The sequence below is a fragment of the Styela clava genome, chromosome 5 (genome assembly GCF_964204865.1).
Source record: "Styela clava chromosome 5, kaStyClav1.hap1.2, whole genome shotgun sequence".
Classification (NCBI taxonomy): domain Eukaryota; kingdom Metazoa; phylum Chordata; class Ascidiacea; order Stolidobranchia; family Styelidae; genus Styela; species Styela clava.
The window spans coordinates 15,659,244-15,677,961 of NC_135254.1; the positions used below are offsets into that span (position 1 = coordinate 15,659,244).

Here is an 18,718-nt window from a genome sequence, read left to right on the forward strand (position 1 = left end):
CAACAGTAGTTTTATATTTAATTTTACAAATATGTTGGGGCGAACGATAGTTATTGCTGCTTTGTTTTGGAAGTATGCATCATCTTACAACATAGAAACTACAAAGACGTTTTCTTTGTATATGAGAGATGGCGGTGCCAGCAATAGGACGACCGAAAAGGAACCTGCTTATGCTGGCTACACGTTCAACGTTAGGTTGGAAGATGAAAATGCGAGGTAATTATACCAGCAAATTGCATTTTAAGATCTTTTTATCTTATCTAAGGTAAAACTTAATTTATACTATGTATGTATATATATATATATATACCCTGTGTGCAGTGTAAAATAACAAGTACGTCAAGTCATGATATATATATATATATATTTTATTTAAATTTGGTATTATCGTCATAAAGATTTATGCAAGACTCAAATTAAATATTCATAAATTTTGTTATCATTCAAAATTTGGCATTATGTCTATCTTTGAAAAGAGTTGATCAAATGGGTTAATTGTACCCAGAACCACTATACGAGACTGGTACCACTAGTAACCACAATATGCGCTAGGCCTCACGTATATTCTATATTTTACCAAAAACGAGCAAAAACTTACGTTTCTAGAATACTCGTTGGACAACCCCGTGCAGGTGTAGTTAATCAAGCTATATCACCAGGAGCAATTTTTCTTTGCAACTTTACGTACGTTGGCGAGCCTTTAGCAACGACGAGTCTAATGGCGACTACTGAATCTATGACAACGTATGGTTCCAGCGAGTTCACAACAACAACCTTTGAAAGTACGGTAGCATTGAATACCACGTTTCATGATGAAAGTACGATGGCACCGGATACCACGTTTCAAGAAACAGGGATGCCAGATACTACTTTAGGTATTATTGGACACGTACCGTGTTTCCCCGAAAATAAGACAGTGTCTTATTTCAATTTTCTTTTGAAAACTAACACTAGGGCTTATTTTCGGGGGATGTCTTTTATTTTCATTTATCAAAAACTAAATCACAAATTAGAGAATTACGAGATTTTTAAATATAAAAATTATGAAATCCGATATCAATTTACTTAAATAACACGTTTTCATCTCTCACACGTTTTAGATTAATCATTTAAAACGTGTTGGAGAGATTTCTTACTATCGACTAAGTCAGGGGTGGGCAACCCCTGGCACGCGTGCCGTACTTGGCACGCAAGCCCATTTATTCGACACGCAAGTGAGGCCTCCAAAACGAGATAATTCTCTTTCACAAGAGTTTTAGGACTCTTATCTGATGAAACTCTGTGTCCGTTTATTCATTATTGTTTGTTAACAATCCGATATTTATTTAAATTCTTTTTGTCCTTTCATGACACATGGCTATAAAGAAATACATTATGAATCGTATTATAATTCGGTATTATGTTGCTGTTGTTTTTGTTCTTTGTGTTACTTTCTATCGTTATGAAAAGTTGCTTTTCCCCTTGTTTACTGGACCATTGTTTGAAATTTTGAGTGGGTAAAGATTATTTTTTGCTAGAAAGCTATTACTTTTATTTATTCCCAACTTTTCCATGAATCCTGTGAGATCTGATATTTCATCCAAAATTTCGCTCTATTAATTTTTACTCATGGGCACACTGTTTCGAACTTATTTCGACCGCAATCGAATATCAAGCCTACAGGTACGGTACTAGTAAGTTGCGGTACCGCATATGATTTTCGGGGAATTGATGATACTGCATGTGTGACTACGTCTAATTGCGGTATTTTTGTTTTGGGGTGATAAATAGTTATCGTTTCAAATTGAAAAAGGCTCGCTAACTCATTTCAATTTTTTCTCATTCAAAGATTATATTTTTATATTCAAACATAAGGTATCATGGCGGGCCATTAACAATTATCGACCAGGGTCCGCTATGATTGAAATCTTGCGCTTCTCGACATAGAATATAGAAATATATAGCATTATAACTAGGCTTACCATACGTCCCGCTTTGGGCGGGACAGTCCCGCTTTTCAGCGTTTTGTACCGCCATCCCGATAAGTCAGCCAAAAGTCCCGCTTTTCCAGCATAATACACAAACATGTTCTCGTTATCGTTGTTTCTGTGTAGCGCAGCGCTAGCCTACTTACTGAAGGTGAATGCGATCGTTTCCCGCTGATTCCCATTGATGGCAGACGTATCGCATGTAAAACCAATAGTAATTAGTCTAAATTCGAATTATTTGTCCCGGTATTGTTAACGTCAATTCCTTCCTATTTTTCGAACTGAACCCGATATTTGGACAGAGAATATGCGCATAAAATTTCGATAACAATATGGTCAATAAAGACAGCCGGGACAGCTTTAAATGTAGGAATGTAGGCCTATGTAGCAAAATCGGAAAATGTGAAGTTACAGAATCGTTGTCTTTTGAGGCGTCCCGATTTGAAGTCACAAAAATATGGTAACCCTAATTATAACATATGTATATACGTGAAAAAACCATTATGCCGTCATACTGGATTTCCGTTAAATATATTATGATGTGGCTAGTACTTAGGCGTTTGTTATTTAGGTCATTTGGAATATTTTGTTGAATCATTAGTTTTGGTTAACTAGTCATAATTGAATCATTTTAACAACAAATATTATTCAAAATTCAAATCCAGCAATGGGAATGACGACAGTTGGCACGGAACTTACAACAGGGGTGCCAGATTTTTCCTCGCCAACCTGCACCAAGTTAACAATTTTTGACAGCACGGATCGAACTCAGATTGGACAAGATCACAAAACTCAAGCTGATGCACTCGGTCTTTCGATTGAAAAAATGAAAAACAGCTCGGATTATGTGGTAAACATGTATAAAATCTATCATACATTTATTTTAACTACTCCAATATAGTATGTAACGATCTAACTAACCATTAAGACTGCCCTCGGAATTGATTCAATACTTAGAATTTTTGTACCCATGAATAGGTATCTAAATAGCCACGAATGATTGTCATATATGTACTCGAAAATATTCCGACTCTATTTTACTCTTAAGTCGTGAGTTATAGTCTCTGCTTATTATAGCGAGGGCCGCTCTTTACATGGAGTAGGATTGAGATAGGACTTCCATAATAGTCATGAGATGACTTCACTCATAACGAGGTTGTAAACTAGCAAATAATCATGAAACTTACTGTGTTTGAAAAAATGGAGTTCCTTCCAATTTTTGCACTCTAGTTGAGGTGGAGGTGAGATGACTCACCTTTCATGCCAACATGATTTAAGTCAGACACTCTGAACTAGGGTATCTGCTCCAGATTTTGCATGTGAATTCATCTTATCTCGGACTAGAATGATCAGCCTATTGGTTTTGGGCGAATTATGTCGTATACTTAAAGTGAGTAAATAATTAATTGGTGATGGGACACAAGGTGTTACTATGGATATGGAGTAAGATCGCTGTTTTGGGCGATCCCCTAACCTTCGCTCGATAAGTCTTCGGTTTCTGACCGATATTTTCGTTTATAACTTTAGGTCTGCACTCCTCTTCGACAGAGAAAATGTCCAGAATCGGGTCGCACACCTGGTGCTTGCTATGTTGGAAACGAACATGGTAATTGGGAATTCAAAGTTTGGAATGAATCAAGTACGTAATAAATGAGAGAAACAGTTGTATAGAGAAAGAAAATCTATGGTAATTTAAGAGAAATAAGGCAAAGAGAAGTCGATAAAGGAGGAATAAAGAAAAGGAAAGGCAAAGAAAAAAAAATGGCGAATTCAGAAGGAAAGAACACAAATTTAATCTTTTCTTGTATTTAACAGAATGCTTTGATAAAACAATTGAAATCATTTTTGTCGTGGATGGATCTGGTAGCATCGGTGAATCGAATTTCACGCTCGTGAAGCAATGGTTGATAAATGTAACAGCTAGTTTGATAAATGATTTCGGAGACGCGGTTCGAACTCAGGTTTTACAGTTTTCCAATAAAGATAATCCGTGGGATGGGTAAGTTGAAGGGTTAAACGTTATGTAGGAGTTATGTAAGATATTTCAGTTGCAAATTTGATGATAATAGGAAAATATCTTATTTCAAGCAAAATTCATGTTGAAAATAAAGCATTTGAAGACGTGTAATATATACATATTTTGCATGTGCTTTCACGAAGATCTGTTTGGTAGCAAATATATGTATGAGATTATGAGAATTGGTAAATAAATTATTCGTAATTAACAAAAAATTTTTTTTTCAATTTTAGTGTCAAGATCAAAGACTCCAAGAAATTTATTATTCCCTACAAATTAGAGGACAACTTGGGTATTGAAAGTATAACTCAGCGCATTGAGGATATGAAATATCTGAAATCTGCCACTTACACATACTATGCACTGCGAAGAACAATGGAGGTATAACATTATACAAGCGAGCATTTCTATGATTTTATTTTGTATTTGATTATTTACTCTTTGACATATTTCTTTATCACAGGTGGAATTCCCGAAATCCGACTACTATGAAACGTCTGTGAAAATGGTCGTAGTTCTCACCGATGGAGAAGCGAATGATGGGGCTTTCCTCAGGGGATGGTGAATTGATTTTAACCATCTTTTATCACTTTTTTGTTTTGGATATCCATCCTCTATGGCAGGGTTATTCAACTATTTTCACCAAAGGTCCATACACAGAATTCAAAAATTATCGGGTCCGGTTATTCCTGAAAATAAATCTTGACCATGCTAACAAAATTTGAAATGCATCGTTTTAGTGATAGTATACTATTTTGCAAAATCGGGTTATTGATCTAATTTCCAAATTCGAAAATACAACCAAAAACTGACAAAAAGCATGCAAATCCACAAAACACATTAATGTCTAAAAATCTGTGAAAAATGTATCCAAACGGCTGCTAAAACTTTAGTTTTGAAGCCACCATGATTGCTAGTTAGCCAATGCTAATGGAGTAAACAAGTAAGTCAATGATCTGAGAAATTTATATAGGTGTGACAATTTATACCTCAGTGGTTTAGCAAGACAGATTCAAATCTGTAGTATATCGTTTTGATCGATGTTTCAAAGTTAACTCCACAAAAGAGCCTTTATAGTCACCTAGACGTGTTTTTATTAATTCTCAGGCATGATAAATATAAACACATGATAACGCCGTTTGCTGTTGGAGTGGGAAATTATGAAAAATTTTTGAATCAACTGCAAAATATTGCTAACGGAGGGACTGGAAATGAAAGAGTTCTGACAGTTGCCGACTTTGGTGCCTTACAGGGCGTTATTAAAGATTTAACATCAGTCATAAAGAGCGAAGCATTAGAAGGTTATCCATTTCATTTTCTCTTTTACCATAATTATTAGTAAAACAGGGTGCCCATAAAGTCTCTTTACCAATTTCAATTTGAGTAAGAAGTCAGAATCAGATTTGCTGTTTTATAATTAGTAATTGTTTGAGTATTTCGTTTTCATTTCATACATTCGTTAGGGCAAAAACAATATATGGTATTGATAAATTCTCGTTGCAATTGGAAAAATTTTCAAAACTTTATGGACTTTATGGATAAGTATCTAATCATCTATACATTATACCAATAAATTATGAAACACTAAATATATATTTAATAGAAAATGAAATTGTGATTGTGTTATTTCCTTGTTATGGATTATGAAACAGTGTATAATAAATATAAATATATGACATCATGGCAGGTCGCAAGGGAGTCAGTGAAATAGGGAACGACATTGACAATGCACAAGTCGGTGCATCGATAGCATCAAGTATGGTAAGTTCATTTAGTTAAAATCCAAAAAATTTTGCCGATTTGAAAACGCTCAATTGCTGCTCCATTGAATCGCCCAGCATGACTACTCGGGGTTTTCAAATTTTCAAGTACCGGTATGCTGAATTGGTCACTTCAATTCAGTTTATCTAATTCGTGCGTCTTTATGTTATTTGTTCATCATTATAAACAATTTCACTGTATACTCCCCGAGTAGCAACGAGCCTAACCCCAAAAAAACTTAACCTCGTTGAACAGATACGAGTTTTTTTGGATATATATATATAATGACAGTTTCATTGCCATTACAGCACGGATCTTTATATATTGGGGGAGTTGGAATGTATCAAGGGATTGGCTCCATCATGAAGTATGAAAAACCTACCGATAAAGATCCATTCATTTCACCTTACTCTAACGTTGAAAACCTCTTGAAGAATTCTACCGAAGATACTCCATATTTAGGTTGGTAAACTTTCACGGGGATTCAAATAGTCTAACAAATTTGAGTCATATATAGTAGAAATATTGCAGTTTTATATTCATTTGACGTCCCGTATTGTATGTTTTGTACTTACTGTTAATACATTCTCTTGATGTGCAAATACATGACTATGAAACTCTACAATAGCAGGATATATTTTTAAAACTCGCTGAGCGCATAAAATAATACAAAAAACGCAAGAGAACACACGCTTGCTCACCAATATCTTTGACGTTGATTCGTTGGAGAATTTATCTGCTAGTATTACCAGAATACCAGTCGCAACGTACAATTATTGTCACTACAGGATACGCCACTGTCACGGGATTTTTTGACGGAATCAATTCGACAGAATACGTAGCAACTGGAGCACCAAGATACAAGCTAGAAGGAGCTGTAAGAACGAAATACTTCTATATACCTGGTGAACTGTTTGCGAAGCGAAAAAGTTAAAATAAATGCAGTATAACCAAGCACCACGCTCGGACAATCATGTGTTGCAGTTAAATAAATCGTAGTTGATTAAATATCCTATGAAAGAAATATTCACATTAACGTATACGTCATTCTTACATTAGGCTTATATTACATGCTTTCAAACGGTGCTCCTGAAGTATGCGCACCAAGATGTCGCATAACCTGAATCTTAACCTGGTACACAACGTGAGTTCAGGTTGTGCGCCATCTTGGTGCGCATACTTCTGGAGGTTCTTTTAAAGTATACATATTCTATGGATTGTCACACCCACACGTGGTTCAACTGTTGTCTAAAACCAGTTTGTCGCAAAGCTATGTTGTATAAAGCAAGATGGCCATTTGTAGTGTACTAACAGCGGTAAGAAATAAATCCAAATTTTATAACGTTACTCAATTTACATCAGGTTATCGTGTACGAGTCTGTTCCAGGAAGCACTGATTGGAAAGATGCCGTAACGATACTACCCCCGCCAGTCGATAAAATGCATACTGGTTGTTATTTTGGTGGAGTTTTGTTGACAGTTGACGTGAATGGTGACGACAAAGATGACTTGTTGGTTGGCTCACCTTTATATATTGATCAAAATTACGACGAAGGCAGAGTTTTCGTTTATATCAGTCAGAAAGCCAATTCCTCATCGAGCTGGGTAAGTTAGTAGGCTATAAAATGTTCTATATAGTATGACAATAATCAAACGAAGAAAGAATATGTTGCACAAAGTCCATTACCATTCTAGGTCAGCTGTTTCCATACTTTTCGTTCGCCCGCCGCCAAATTATCAGGGGAATTATGAAAAACCCACGGCGCGCTTACACGTAAAAATGCTGCTTTTAAATGGAACCCAATTTTGTGATCGCTAATGTGTACTTTATCTTTGTGCCTTTTGAAGTTGTTATACATATGTAGGCCTGAGGAATGAAAGCAAAAAGTCAACTCTTCACCTACGTCTCTGCGTGATTTTACTTTAGTAGTGTCTGCCTCTATTGTTACGTAACAGTTACGTAACAGGCACAACGCAACAGCGAGTAAATAATATTGAAATCAAAAATAAATTCATTGATTCATTTCATATACACAGCATTCAAAATAAGAAACAATGAAAAATTTATATTAAATACAGTATGCGACCCCGTTGGGAAGCGCTGCGTTACAAGATGAAGATTTAAACGCTGGATAAATATTTTATGGACTTAAAATCCGACCTAATATTAACAAAGTATTTTTCAAGGCTTCTAGATCATATATTCCCACTGAGCTCTACGGTGACAATTTGCCTGGTGGACGGTTCGGAACAGCAATGACAAACGCCGGAGACTTGAATTTGGATGGGTATAACGACGTTATTATCGGTGCTCCGTTTGCTGAAGATGGCCGAGGCGCGGTTTTTGTGTATCATGGTACAGAGAAGGGATTGCGAGCAACGTATAGTCAGGTTTGTAGCATTACAATCGTTTTGTATCGAAATCTTTTGTAGCACAATTTACCATTATCATCTTCTGTCATTTTTCTGTAATTCAAATTTTCCTACTAATATTTATTTTTAGGTTTTCAAAATAATTCAATCAATCCATGGCGTAATGTAAAAAAGCCAAATATTCTCGAATTGCGTTATTTTTTTTCAACTTTTTACGTACGAAAGCAAATAACTAGTAAGCAATTTTACTAACAAAGCTAATTATTTAATTTAGTGAGAATTAAAAGTGCGCTGATATTCAACTAGTGATTCGCAGAAAACAAGAGAGCTATGCTCAAATATATATGGACACGTATCGCCACATAGTGGCAAGTTTTGATGACGTCATAGCACACAATAAAACGAATCCATAGAGCTCACCAGAATATTTGAAATAAATAAAAGTAATAGTCTTCTTGCGAAAAATTGAATACTTGAGCACTGAAAATTTTAAAGCAATTGGTCCAGTAATCAAAGAGAAAAGCGATTTTTTTCTGTGACAAAGAACAACAACAACATAATAACAAAACGATTGCTATGTCCACTAACGTGTCCAATTAACCTTTACCGATAGCATTTTGTATAGTATTTGCTCACATTTTAACTAATACACTAAGTTTGTTTAATGAATTAGTTGAGTTTCTAGTAGTTTGATACCAGGTCAAACTGTATTTATTATACAGTTATACAGGACAATACCAACCACATCCCTATTAAAAGTATTTCATTTTTCAGAAAATTCTTGCATCATCTCTATTTGATCCTACAATAAAATATTTTGGACAATCCATGCAAGGAAATATTGATATTGATAAAAATTCATACCCGGATATATTTGTTGGAGCACCAAAAAGTGATTCTATTGTTCTTTTGAGGTAATAATCAAATTTATTCACACACAACATTAGATAAAATATGACATATGTACTGGAAAAGTGAAGTAAATGTTTATAGCCTTTTTTGCTTTTACATTTTCAACATATATCGTCGTAATTCAGATCTCGACCAGTGGTAAATATTTGGGCAACAATACACTTTCAAACAACAAAGCTCGATATTATCAACTGCATCAAGAATAACTACAAAAACTGCTCTTCGATTGAAGTCTGTTTCACGGTAAACGGTACCTCAATCGAGTCGGAAATAGGTAATTTTGCTTTATGCAAAAGAAAACATTATTTTTTCGATAGTTCGGGTAGATGACAGAAACCTCAATTGAAAATTTAAAGTTGATAACTAAAATACCAAATCGATGGCATTTCATTTGAAATTGCCAAGTACACAACTATTTGAATCAAAATGTAAGCATCAATACAACGTTATAGACCTTGTTATCATCGTGTAGAATGTAGATGAAAACAATACAAAGGATTTTTGAGAAAGACGTTGTCCCATTGGAGAATTGTTGGACATCAATTTTTTTAGACTTCAAATTTCTATTTAAATTCTTGTCTTCGTTGTCGGATAGGTATTGAATACAACTTGACGCTTGATATCTCGAAAACTACGGATAGCGAAAAGAGACTTGAATTCGGATCAGCCTCATTGAGTTCTGGTACAGGAACTACAAAATTAACGAAAAATACTACACTGCCTGTCGGAGAAACGAAGTGCTTCGTGCACACATTCGATATGAGAGTATGTGTTGAGTATTAAAAATTGATAAAATACCCTAATTTGGAAGAAAATATCATGGATTTAATGTATGCAATGAGTTTGTTCACTCTCTACCTATTGATAGTTTTCAATCTAACACAATTTTTGAGATTTGAAAAACTACCATTAGTTTTTCCTCGGTATATTTACTTTTAATAAATTATATATATACTGCTCAAAGTGATATCTTTTCATTTAAACTGCTCTTTCTTGACTTAATTAATTTTTTCTTATTTATCAGAAAAATATCAGCGACTACGAATCTACCCTTGTTGCAGAGATTGAGTATGATCTACTTTCCTCTCATGTTGCCACACCAATGTCTTCTGTTAGAGATCCGTGAGTTGATTACAACATTATTCAACTGTTTGTGTTTTCGCGTAGTTTGTTGATATATACAGCCTTTAGTTTCTTGGTTTAGTAATAATCAAAACAACGGTTGACTTTTATCAATAAATATGAGATAAAATATTAAGCGATGGAATGATTTGCTTAGTTATCACAATATCTGATCTATAACCAGGCGAGAGACAGGTGTGTATATATGATTATATCGTTTCCTCCTCAACGGTCAAATACGAAAACTCCCGCCCTATCCTATGCAGTAGAACTTGCTTTCTCTTGTAACTTCGTATCTGCTTAATTAATTCTGTACAGATTACGAACCTATAAAAAGTCATCAGGAATGGGATTTATGAAGCAATGCGGCGAAGAAGATATCTGCAATCATGATTTAAGAGTTGGAGTAGAAATGAATCTACCATCATTTCATATGTAAGCAGTCTGTAAAATATCTTTCAAATTCTTCAAAAACTTTCCAGTCATTTCGATTGAGATATAAAAAGAACAATTTCCTCGAAGGAATTTTCAGTATAGAATTGGTTTTCCGTTAGTATGCTATACGCAAACGTCCAAAAGTTTTTCTAAATGAACTAAGTAAGTCTTGACTAAAACAAAATAATATCACCAATGTTTTTCATCCTATAGAAATTCAGCCAATAGTTCAAAAATAAGTAGGTACTAAGCAACAAATAGTTTGGTAATAGCGCGCAAAAATAAGACAGCATTCTTATATATCGCACTATTTTCAGAGATGGCAAAGATTACTCTGAAAATGGTCAAATCCTTATAATTGATTCTTCAACCACTTCACAAGCAATCACCGTTCGTGTGAACTTTACAAACGTGGGGGAGAATGCATTCGGCACAAAACTGAATGTGTCTTATTCTTCGAAAATTAGTTTGAGTACGGTAAGTTGAGTTGAGTACGGTTTTTCTACTTATCGTTATGAAAAAAAATCACTTTTTTCGTTAGCTACTGGACCAATTGCTCTGAAATTATCAGTAGTTTAAGTTGTGTTTTTCGCTAGACGGTCATGACCTTTATTTATTTCAAAAAATTCTGTGGCTCTATGGCATTCGTTTTTTGTGCGATAGCGTCATAAAGAATTGCGCACTTTGTGGCGGTTCCACGATCGCGTTATTCGTAGACACTGCCATACCAGTTGTCTGCTGTGCCAGATTACATACTCCTTTATATTGCTTACTACATCGTTTAAGCCTTCGTGGCTATATATTTAGGCATCGCTCTCTTGTTTCTATAAAACAAGGATACATTTTTTATTTTGCTATGGACTTAAATCGTATTTAAACGAATAATATACCGCAGATTTAAAAACAAAACAAAGTGTTCATATACTATAGGAACAGTAATGGCCAAGTCAACATTCACTATATATGTATCTATTCACATACATAGTTCTCCCTTCAATCCATGTTTATATTTCATTCAAGTGTTTTATATCGTTTTACTGTTTCAGATTTTCAACTCCATATCATACCCGGAACTGCCATCATGTGTTGTTGAATATGGTATTCCAATTCATGCTGAAGATGGTTTTACGACAAAAACATTCAAATATAATTCGCAGGAAAACATCATGATTCCTGAAGCTTGGGTAAGTGTTAACATATACAGCACAAGGATAAAAAGTATAAGTAGAAGTTTGAGTTGAGGATTGAGAAAAAAAAAATGAAAGCAATATATGGAATGCAAGAAATTAATCATAAACGATCATTTTTTATTTTTTTTAGTGTTATTTCGAGTTCAACATAATCGCTTCTAGTTTAAAAAGAACTGGAAATATGGACGCGTTTATAATTAACATAACGACTTATGCAAGGTGAGACAGAAAATCGTATTTTATTTTATTTTAAATTATTTATTAAATTAAAATAACTAACGTTACTACTGAATACTTTTAATACGAAGCTTGAATTCGTCGACGGAAAACAACACTTTAGACAACAGTTGGGAAAAATCGCCTGCCATCAAGTACAGATCAGATTTCAATTTAAGGAGGTACTTCATCCTATTTTTACGAGTTTTTACTGATTAATAATAATTAAGTTGATATCATTACGAGTCTATGATTATACTTAACATTCGCATCTTTCTACAGAGAAAGCAGCAACCCTGAAATATCATTCAACTATACGACAACGACTAAAAACATAACTACTGTCGATGAGATATCAGAAGGAATTCCAGTCATCGAAATGTCTTTCAGAGTAAGAATAACATATATTTAACACGCTGTTTATTTGAAGACATGTGAAATATTCGCAGCACAGCAAACTTATGACGCACTCTTCATTAACCTTTTTGTATCCCGGAAGGGTGTTTTTGAATATGTGTAAGCGATAATCAAATTTTCAGTCAAAATTAGAAATGTAGGCTATATACAATATTTATTTATATTTAATTTAAAAATTCGGTTAATATACTTTTTCATATGCGAGTTCTTAATAAAGATGCAGACTATACTTTTTTCTCACCAGATTACCGGTGCTGGTTACAGCAACATTCCATCTTCGCAAATATCACTAACCTGGCCGTCGAAATATGCTGGCGCACCACTTCTTTATTTATATCAGGTTTCGTGTAACTCTGAATTTGCAGCTGGAGTCGACAACCCGGTAAGATGGTTATTTACATTTAATGCAGCTGAACTTTATATAATTTATAAAGTTTGTTTGAAAACATTACCTTTTATGAGCTTATTCGAAATATGAAACAATACGCTGCGATGCCCTTGACAAAATGGGACTGACTGGGGCTCGAAGCTACTGGTAGCGCAACAATCACTCATGAATAGCCAGATAAGTAAATAAAATATAAGATTATAATATCAGTGTTTTATTTTTCAATGTTACAGACAACTTGCATCTGTGAACAGTCCAATATCAATTCATACGATCTCGTCATAGATACAGAAACTGACAACTCAACAAAAGGATACGCCACCTTATCTCCACCAGATGTCGCGATCAATGTTTCAGAAATGGTAAGCAGAAAAGGGAAAAAATTTCAGAATTCTGTGATGCCCCGTACAGAGTAGTTGCTTGATTTACATTTCAAAATGCTGTTCTGTCTTCGTCGTGTCAGAATAAAGACTATAATCACAAACTAAACAGTAACTAACCTAACGGTACAACACTAGACTAGGATTTACATATTTATCTACGGGGAAATGAGGGCCGATAGGACTGCTTTGTCATATGCCATACCACGGCCTAGCGTCCGGTCATTAGTCCATTCTCTAATTATCACGACATACCGAGAATATCAGGATTTCCGCCACTAATTTGAGGTTGTTCCAAACATTCTTCTTTAATTACTAACCTAATTTATGACGTTTTACCACCAGAACTGCAAAGACTTTGGACCAGGTCACTCCTGCGATTCCTTGATTTGTAACGTTGCAAATATTGGAGAATCTGACAAAATCAATTTCTACGCGAAATTCAGACTTTGGACGTCAAGTATTACGTTTGAAGGAACAGTAAGCAAATTTACAAATTTTGTTTTCATCAATGTTTGCGCTTTGGTGGTTTGTATACTAGTCAGCTGTATGCTGGTCTAACCTCCTGTTGATGGAAGGGGTGAGTGATGGTGCGCGAGACCGACAGAATAAAAACAAGAGAGCATCTTAAATAGGTACACTAAGGTCAAATGTCCTAAAAAAAGGTTTCATGAATTGAGTTAAAAAAAAGAGAAATTTTGGAGTGAGTTATCGGGTCCCGTGTATGCGATTGTGAATGGCTGTAAAAAAATTCAATTATTCTTTCGGCAATTGAATTCATATTCAAACATTGCAATTTCCTATTCAATCTTGAAACGAAAGTAATCAAATATATAATATATCTAAATACTTGCAACATCAAATTGTCCTGCAGAATTTTAATTTCCGTTTTACGCTTATCATGATGTTGAATCAAAACCGTTATTATCCCCACTATATTTAAATAAAACTACAGAATCAGACTCAAGTTGATCTGCAGACTTTATTTGAGATTTCAACTACTGGCTCACCTCTTATAATAAGCAGCGACGGAAGAAACGTTACCATCAAGACAGAAGAGGTACGATTACATATATATTCATTTTCAATTAGACTTATGTGCGAATAGCGAATAGCGAAATGTAAATGTTGCAGCTGATTAGCTACCTCGTCATGAAGAATGTAATAAATTTCATTGGAATAGATTAGACATTGGATAGATGTTGTCCAATTTGAATTAATTTACCGTGTGTTTTTACGAAAACTGCGAAACATAGAATTCATTCTGAATGTATTCAGATAACGACAGTCGTCAAGAAATACATTGCTATCGAAATACCGGAACAACAAAACGTCATATGGTATTATATTGTTGCTGCAGCTGGGGGAGTTCTGCTACTCATCCTTATTGTTCTTCTCTTGTGGAAGGTATAGTGAAAACCTCTTCTTTAATTATTATTCATCATCGGTGTATACTACTTAAATAAAAACGTAAAACGAGAGAATTATTGTGAGAGTTTTAGAAATTTGCTTTACCTAAATTCGGAAAATTTGTACAGGTTGTTTTCAGTCCACCTCATCATTGTTGTGAAATAATACCATTTAAATTTAATCTGTGTATGCCGTAAAAATTAGAAGAGAATATGAAATTTTGAATACCTTGCCAACTAATGAAAAATAGCTTCAAAATTTCATGCATTTTCATTGTGTTATAGCAAACAATATTAAATTTCTATTTTTCGATTTTCGACTATTTTTCTATAAATATATCTAGATTTCTGCATGTAATAAACTATTATACTAGTTTGAAATTCACATGTCAATTTAATTCTGTCATTCGTGGGATTGCCCTTAAATATTATATAACAAAAGTAGTAATGATAATTTACTGGAAACTAGTCAAATTGCGCCATATATATACGAAAAAATATTCTGTGAAACTGCTTTTATAAAAATAACGGTATTGTGATAACATTTATTGAGTTAGTTATATCCACAGCAGATAAAATATTTTTATTACAAAAATTACCTTTTACAGGTTTGATTTTCATTTGAAAAGTGCTAATAAGTTGTGATATACTATTTACTGCTTGCCAACTCACAACAGACGTCTAATTATTATAGAAAATTCTAGATAGCGTGGTCTTGTTGTGTCCTCCGCAATATAATGCGTCTAGATGGTCCGTTCCTGTTATTTCGTAACTTCAATTTTCGCAACCTAATTATCAGAAATCAAATGAGCAATCTTTCTTGCTGTAACGGATAAATTATTGACTCGTGTTTAATTTATATTAATTATATATATATATATAACTAATAACTAAATTTCACTTACTTTAAATTACCCAGTGCGGATTCTTCAGAAGCAAATACGCTGAAAAGCAGAAAACAGAGGAAGATAAACTCGCCGAAGAAACAGATTTTCCGGATGTGGACGCTGGCAAAGAGTTTACTATGGGGTCCAATTTTAATGGAGTCAATGGCAGTGGGTTAAATTCCCCTGATTCTGCAGCATATGAGAATCAAAACTTTATTGATGCAACGCTGTCTGTAGATCCGAGTCCTCGAAAGGAGTCACCGTTGGACCAAGTTTCGATTGGGAGCAAATAAGCATGAGTAAGGTTTGCTCATGAATATGTTGTTGATAGGCAATATGTTCTCAAAAATAATATTTCCTCTCGGTTTCAGCATTCAAATTGGGAATGTCACGTTAAGTTCAAACGGATACTTATATAAATGTCTGGTATTAATTTATACTTACTGGAAAAGCTATCAAATTGAAGAATCTTCAATTTAATAATTGTATGATTTTATCCTTACCACCGGTTATTGTACTTCAATTCCTTATAAAATACGTATCTTCCGTTCACCAATATCACCATTTCATTTTGTGTGATAACGCAATCACTTGCAATTAACCACTGTACTTTGTACGTCTATCAAATTTTTTTTTAATATCTTTAGTATATGATCTATCGTACTCTGTTTTTCATTTCACGCTTTATTTGGCTAATAATAACGATTGTTTAAATTTCGTTGGGCGTTACCAATAAATAGTATATATGCATATAATCAAATACGTGGTTATATGAATTTTCCTTATTAATTTATTATACTTGCCTTATACTTTCATGCTTCTTTAAAGCTCATAATCAAAATTGCAAACACAATTCAACTGCATGGTAATGAAAGATCAAGACGTATTATACGACGATATATTCACTGTCTTTATATTCGTTTATATATATTTTTGTTTGTGACATATTGCGAATCGTTTTTCAATATTCAAAATCCTCTATTCCGAGATGTACTTCGAGCTAATTCCTTTATTAACTGAACCCCTACTTGGTCCAAGAAGATCACGCCGTAGTATATGACAATATGTCGGCAATATTTTGCCAATATATGTTGGCAATATGTTTTCAATATAATCTTCCTTTTATATTTTGATTAACGATTAGAAGATCGATCAATTTGGCAATGGCAACCATTACAAAATTATCAATATGGTGTGGCAAATAATTTTTTTTCTTTTTCTAGTATTTATTTTTATTTTTTTGTTTAATGTATAGTATACCCTAAATTTATCGCGTTTTATTCTTACTTAAATAACTTCTCAGTGGTTGGGTGTGTGTGTGTGTGTGTAGCTGGTGGGTGCATGTGAGCGTGTGTGAAATAACTTAATAATTTTAGGTGAGTAAACACGTACCACTTCCTCTTGACAAAACCTTCCATCTTATATTTTGTACGTTATAAACCTTATCTAAGGTTTCGTTTGCTTCCCTGATTTCCTAATCAGTTCTTATTTATTTGTTTTTATCTGTCAAATGTATTGTTATGCTGATTATGGAGTCGAAATAAACTTATATATACTTATTATATACTTATACTTATTTGTTTATATTTTTGTTTGTAACATATTGCAAATCGTTTCACTATATTCAAACATCCTCTGATCCTAATTAGACCTTTCTACTTCTGTATTATGAAATATATAAATAATACTACAAACTCAATTTCGCTTGTAATTAACGAAGTGTACCCCGAAAGGCTATCTGGGACTGAGAGCTGCTAAAATTTCATTTGTTACGCCACGGTGGACATCTTGCTGATTAGCAGGCTTACCATTAGAGATGTCCCGATGTATCGGGTATCGGTATCGGCTACATTTAGACCGATATTTCATATATATTCAGCTTCTCAATATCATACAGAATGTTTTAAAAAATAGGTTAAAATACTAATCTTGAAATTATTTTTTGCTTGCATGGATCGTGAACTATGAGTCATGCACGTCCCCACCTCCGCTTGTAGAAACGGAAATCGGATTCTGGCATGTTTTAGCCATTTATTAGCCAAACTGGCTCAATCAATTTGAGTATTTTCGCTGCCAAATTTTTATATTACAATTTTTAATATTACATGGTAATTATGAAGAAATATATCAACCGAATATTAGTGGATGTTCCGATGTGTAAAATATAAAATATGACGTTATTTTGGCACAAAACCCTCCTCACGTAACTCTCTGTATCAGTTTCATACGATAAGTGGGCGAAACATTTATTTATTTTACCACCAACAGTAGCCAAATTCTATTAGTTTTCTAATTGAACACCGAAATTACTAGCGCCAGTACTCAGTTCATCTGAATTGATTAACGCATTTGGATCCCAAACATCTACTTCTTAATATAGTGTGCATAATATTGTAATATATATATATATATGTATATATATGTGCGTGATATATTACTCTTTTTTGATCCGAAATAATGTGCACTATTAATAAAGCTCAAAGATTATTGTTTTAAACCTTCTGACCTGTACACTCGAGGTAATAATTACATAGTATTGGTATTGAAATATCGGCAATATCGATCGTTTTTTAATATTGGCGTATCGGTATCGTCCGTTTTAGCTGGTATCGGATCGGTATCGGTATCGGCGACAAAAGTGGTATCGGTACATCTCTACTTACCATACGTCCCAGAGGCAGCGAGGATGTTTTTAAATGTAGGCCCCTAATGTGAAAACCCATGGGTTAGGGTTAGTATAGGTTCAAATATCCGCAAAACAAATAAAAATTCCATAGGTGCTAATGTGAAATCGGTAAATTTATATTTGTTAAAATCACAGCTATGGTCTTCGGAGGCGTCCCGCTTTGAGGTGACAAAAATATGGTAACCCTATGATTAGCCAATGTTGACAAAGTAGCCTACGGTTAACGAAGAAGTCGTTGCTGGGAAAATGGTATTGGGAGAGAGCGATATTTATTGTTTCGTCAACCTAAACAATAATAAATAAGAAAGCATAAATACAAATAAATAAACACCGTTTATGGTATAGACTGGAGGGAGCGATACGACCATACAGTCATCCAAGTCAGCTCCCCCCATATTCACTGTTATGCATAAGATTCACAGGTATTGGATGACTATGTGTGTAACGGCTAATTATAGAGTATTATACACTTAAATAATTGTAAAAATGCACCATTACAAGGGGCTAATGATTGAAGTTAGTTATCAGGTTTGTTGATTCATGCATATTAAGAAAAAA

General features: G+C 34.1%; 1 protein-coding gene across 2 annotated transcripts; it reads left to right on the forward strand.

The window, feature by feature from the left end:
- Positions 1–14: 14 nt before the first annotated feature.
- LOC120343950 (integrin alpha-9-like) lies at positions 15–17,168 on the forward strand. Of its 2 annotated transcripts, none has more exons than XM_039413001.2 (29): positions 15–216; positions 607–875; positions 2,633–2,817; positions 3,495–3,606; positions 3,783–3,966; positions 4,218–4,365; positions 4,448–4,545; positions 5,092–5,285; positions 5,672–5,745; positions 6,054–6,207; positions 6,534–6,622; positions 7,108–7,350; positions 7,933–8,136; positions 8,893–9,032; positions 9,156–9,304; positions 9,626–9,795; positions 10,055–10,152; positions 10,471–10,587; positions 10,905–11,064; positions 11,634–11,771; positions 11,908–11,996; positions 12,086–12,175; positions 12,276–12,384; positions 12,655–12,792; positions 13,032–13,160; positions 13,524–13,658; positions 14,134–14,238; positions 14,457–14,585; positions 15,507–17,168. In XM_039413001.2, the coding sequence occupies exons 1-29, from the start codon at positions 32–34 to the stop codon at positions 15,765–15,767; spliced, it is 4,296 nt and encodes a 1,431-aa protein (XP_039268935.2). In that variant the 5' UTR covers positions 15–31; the 3' UTR covers positions 15,768–17,168. The 2 variants fall into 2 exon arrangements, with proteins under 2 accessions (XP_039268935.2, XP_077968660.1); XM_078112534.1 differs by having other exon boundaries at positions 607–782.
- The last annotated feature ends 1,550 nt before the right edge of the window (positions 17,169–18,718 follow it).